Source organism: Oncorhynchus masou, unplaced genomic scaffold, assembly GCF_036934945.1.
Source record: "Oncorhynchus masou masou isolate Uvic2021 unplaced genomic scaffold, UVic_Omas_1.1 unplaced_scaffold_8288, whole genome shotgun sequence".
Lineage (NCBI taxonomy): Eukaryota > Metazoa > Chordata > Actinopteri > Salmoniformes > Salmonidae > Oncorhynchus > Oncorhynchus masou.
Window position 1 is genome coordinate 1 of NW_027016530.1, and position 5,000 is coordinate 5,000.

A 5,000-nucleotide genomic window follows, 5' to 3' on the forward strand; every position below is an offset into this window, starting at 1 on the left:
CGTCTGATTGGAGCAAAGAGAATGTGGTCCCCCTCTCCGTCTGATTGGAGCAAAGAGAATGTGGTCCCCCTCTCCGTCTGATTGGAGCAAAGAGAATGTGGTCCCCCTCTCCGTCTGATTGGAGCAAAGAGAATGTGGTCCCCCTCTCCGTCTGATTGGAGCAAAGCTGCCTGGGTGACTCAGTGTTCATGGGAAAATGTTTTACTTAGATTGCGTCATTAGATTGATTATCCTTTACCAGTGTAGCCGTGGAACCTATGTACTGTTATCAACACTGTTCTGGAAACAGCCATCAGAGGAGAACAAGGGCAGTAAGAGTCAAGAGAAATGCTATGAATCAATAACCTATCCCTCAACCTAATGACAATGATCAAGGGACAGTAGTAATGACATGTTTCAGGTGTGAATGGAAATGGCCTATTAAACAGATATTCTACCGTCTCCACCAAGTTCCTCCTCGTGCATTTAAGATCTGAAAAACACAGTTCAGCACAATTAAATGCAGAAGCTGTTCTCTTTGATGTCATCGCTCGTTTCAATACTTTTTACACTGTAGCTTTAATTCAGTAGTTCTGGGGAATGGTGTTTTTTCCTGAATAAACCATGTGTTTTTTCTTCACAGATCGAGTGTTTGGGTGTCCCTTGTTGGCACTTTGTGAGCGGGAAGGGACCACTGTGCCAAATTTCGTCAGGCAGTGTGTGGAGGCCGTTGAAAAAAGAGGTATGAAATAAATATGTAAAAAATATGTTGAATGTAAGTACTTTGTGTATGGGAAATAATTGAACTACTTACACACACACATACACAGACACACACACGGACAGCCCGGCGCGCTCATTAGGCAGGATTAGGCGACTGCCTATGGTGGAAGATTGACGAGGGCGGCGTTTTCTGAGCTACACTGACCAAGACGCACCTCCAACAACAACATATCAAGCCTCACTTAATTCTGCCCCAAAACGATGACAATTCCTCTCAACCAGTGGCAAAATTATATTTTTAGGTGAGGTGCTGATGACACCCTTTGGTAAGCAACAGCAAAATATTATGCTTGTCTGTTCCCAGCCGGCTCTACAGGGTGCTGTTGGTGACGCATCTTACCAGCAAAATCATTTAACATCAATCATGTAGCGGACATAGGACATAGTAGAAAGAGTATGTGGCCTTTTCTGTAGCCTACAGACTGGAGATAAATTGTATGACAACAACATGCAGGTTTCTCCGATCAAGTAGCTTGGCCTAAATGGTTCTCAATCAAATAAAACATTTGCTGTCATGTTAACAAACAACATATCCTAAAAGCAGGATAGGTAAATATGGAAGGGACATTCACAACTTGTCCATGAGTTTCACCCCATTGGTTTCAATTTTATATCCACACATTTTCGACAAGCTGATCATAGCGAAAAATAAATTGCTTCTGCATTTCCGCTGTGTGAACACATTGCAAATAGGCACAGGATAACTCCTGATAATGTTGGGTAGCTGATATTCAGAGCTGAAATAGACCAGTTGATTAGTCACTGGAATCAGGACTAATAAAGCCAATGCAATGGCCAGTTTTACAAACGGTGGGCCGAACACATGGATGGGCATTCATTCAATTCCATTGCGGGCTGACTTGGTAGGTTACACCCCAGTAAGCAGAGCTGACGTCTTTTGGACGGTAGGCTCACCAGATAGATTGGCATTCACAAAATTACATTTCAGACAATACTGTAGGCTAGACCTCAGTAAGAACGGACCAACGGTGACACCTTTTGGATGTCTTTTTTTTGGTGCAGTTCTGGAACGGTCTTGATTTCCACATCCACAGACATCAGTTTTTGGTCCGGTCCAGACCAACTCTGTACCAATCATAGACATCTATGTTCGGTTCACATTTTGCCTGGACCAGCCTTGATTTGGCCCAAAGATAGACATCTATGTTCGGTTCACATTTTGCCTGACCAGCCTTGATTTGGCCCAAAGATAGACATCTATGTTCGGTTCACATTTTGCCCGGACCAGCCTTGATTTGGCCCAAAGATAGACATCTATGTTCGGTTCACATTTTGCCCGACCAGCCTTTGATTTGGCCCAAAGATAGACATCTATGTTTGGTTCACATTTTGCCCGGACCAGCCCTGATTTGGCCCAAAGATAGACATCTATGTTTGGTTCACATTTTGCCCGGACCAGCCTTGATTTGGCCCAAAGATAGACATCTATGTTTGGTTCACATTTTGCCCGGACCAGCCTTGATTTGGCCCAAAGATAGACATCTATGTTCGGTTCACATTTTGCCCGGGCCAGCCCTGATTTGGCCCAAAGATAGACATCTATGTTTGGTTCACATTTTGCCCGGACCAGCCTTGATTTGGCCCAAAGATAGACATCTATGTTTGGTTCACATTTTGCCCGGACCAGCCCTGATTTGGCCCAAAGATAGACATCTATGTTTGGTTCACATTTTGCCCGGACCAGCCTTGATTTGGCCCAAAGATAGACATCTATGTTCGGTTCACATTTTGCCCGGACCAGCCTTGATTTGGCCCAAAGATAGACATCTATGTTCGGTTCACATTTTGCCCGGACCAGCCCTGATTTGGCCCAAAGATAGACATCTATGTTCGGTTCACATTTTGCCCGGACCAGCCTTGATTTGGCCCAAAGATAGACATCTATGTTCGGTTCACATTTTGCCCGGACCAGCCCTGATTTGGCCCAAAGATAGACATCTATAAATGACATATTTTAACTTTCATTCAGAACCAAAAATGTGCCTGATTTCAACATCCGGAAAATACAAATTTTCAACGTCTGTAAAATACGTATTTTCAACATCAGGAAAATAATTATTTTCAAATGTTGTTGAGAACCAAAATTTATCCTGATTTCTATGTCCGGATACTAAATCTTTTTCAAGTTCCGGGAAAAGATGGCTTTCCAATGTCCTGGAAAATATGTATTTTAAACATTAGAAAAATACCTTTTCACCCTTCATTCAGAACCTACAATGAACCTAACTTCAATGTCTGGAAAATATGTATTTTAAATGTCATTTTGCTTACTGGGACTATTCCAGTTTTGTGGGGGCAGCAATTTTTGGTCTCACCTATGGCTGCAGAGTGGCAAGGGCCAGCCCTGCACACACACAAGCAAGCAACATTTGGCTAGGCTCTGGATACAGCAGGAAAAGTACAAGCAAACAGCTTCTGACTGCCTTGTATGTAAACAAAGGGCCCAACACGTTGGGGTCAAATTCATCTGGACATTTTAACATTTGAGCTGCAGAAAATAGACATGACATTATACAAGAATGCCTTGCAAAGAATAAACCTTGTACGTCTGCTTTACTTTTTCAAATCAACCATATCCTCTAGTTACCCCACCAGTGACAGCGGTACAGTATATCGCCTTCCTCTGTAAAATGCTCAGCAATGTGGACGGACATTCATTAGAGCAACTGACAGAAAAGACCAGAGGAACATGTCGCCCTGGCTACCTCTGGGCAGCGGCAGTGTGACTCAAAATGTGCTGGCGATTTTGCATTACAGAGTCGTATTGCGTCCAAGTCAAAGCCTCTAATCTAGGCATGATGTGAACTATCCATTCCACTGCAGTGAATGTTAAAATGATCTATCGAAAAACCCAGAATTTCTTTCTAAATTGGTCAATTTTGTTAATCTAGGTCCAAATTAAAATTTGGTCTTATCAAAGTGTGTAGTATGTCACAGGCTTGTGTCAATCTTGGCTCCACCAGGTTTAGAGGTTGAAGGGTATCTACAGAGTAAGGCTCGTGTCTATCTTGTATGCACCAGGTTTAGAGGTTGAAGGGTATCTACAGAGTAAGGCTTGTGTCTATCTTGTATCCACCAGGTTTAGAGGCTGATGGCATCTACAGAGTGAGTGGTAATCTTGCCACCATCCAGAAGTTACGATTCTTGGTTGACCAAGGTATGTTCTGTTGTTTGATTCACTTGATTCTTGATTGACCAAGGTATGTTCTGTTGTTTGATTCACTTGATTCTTTGTTGACCAAGGTATGTTCTGTTGTTTCATTCACTTGTGATTGTTTGAATGTTAAATTGCTTGTATTACGGCCACATTCCCAGTAAACTAATATAGTTGTCCCTATAATGGATTCATACAGTTCAGTTTCTGTTGGATATCATACAATGAACACACAGGATTGGATTGAGGTGTTCTTTGTGATAAAATGTATACAACCATGACTGTGTTCTGCTGAAATCATGGATAATTCTGAGTAATTACTGAGTAATTCTACTTTACAGCTAAACGATGAAAAACTGTAGAGGCATATTCTTGTTGACTGAGTAAGTGATCACAAGACTGTCTTTTGCAAATGCAAAAAAAGATTCCCAAATACCTTAAGAATGGGATCTTTCAGAGTAAACGGAAGGATAACGAAGCATCCCTCATGAGACTTCAAGTCAGATCTGTGCCTCCAGTGAAACACGTCTACCTACTTCATCTGAATTATCCAAGGTCTCCTTGTGAGGGGCTGATGGGGGATTCCTCCATCAAACCAACAAGAGAACGTTTGTCTGTTGTTGTCCAAAGCTCTGAGAAGGAAGAATAGACCGGTTAACCTTTAAACTAATGTATCAATCTGGAATGTATTTTTATGTCTTGAAGAAAGTTAGCAACTTTCTTCTTTAGACACACCATTATGTTTTATTGTGCCCTGCAGTCCTACAGATTAAATAAGTGGTTTGTGACGCGGGGACATTGTGGGAAGAGTGACATCACCAACATTCTGCACATTCTGAGCATTCTGACACAGTGACACCATGTGCCTACATTCTGTCCCACTCATTCCATGTCTCCTGAATGTGCTCCCAACCCCCATAGTTGTACAGAGCCAGTACAGTACAAGCTCAAGTGAGAGTGAAAGCATCAACCATGTAGTAGGCTACTAGTGTCCTTCAGGACCATATAGAACGTAGCAGGTTCACTTTTTCTAGTGGGTCTTTGTACAAGGCAACCATGGGCT

At 42.3% G+C, this 5,000-nt stretch overlaps 1 protein-coding gene across 1 annotated transcript in view; it reads left to right on the plus strand.

Annotated features, from left to right (window-relative positions):
- Window positions 1-603: 603 nt before the first annotated feature.
- LOC135538669 (rho GTPase-activating protein 15-like) overlaps window positions 604-5,000 on the plus strand; it is a gene marked incomplete at its 3' end in the record, with an annotated part of 5,601 nt that continues 1,204 nt past the window's right edge. The window contains exons 1-2 of the mRNA XM_064964568.1: window positions 604-721; window positions 3,863-3,940. Of these exons, the coding sequence (XP_064820640.1) occupies window positions 604-721; window positions 3,863-3,940 (196 nt within the window). The remainder of the gene's footprint in view (window positions 722-3,862; window positions 3,941-5,000) is intronic.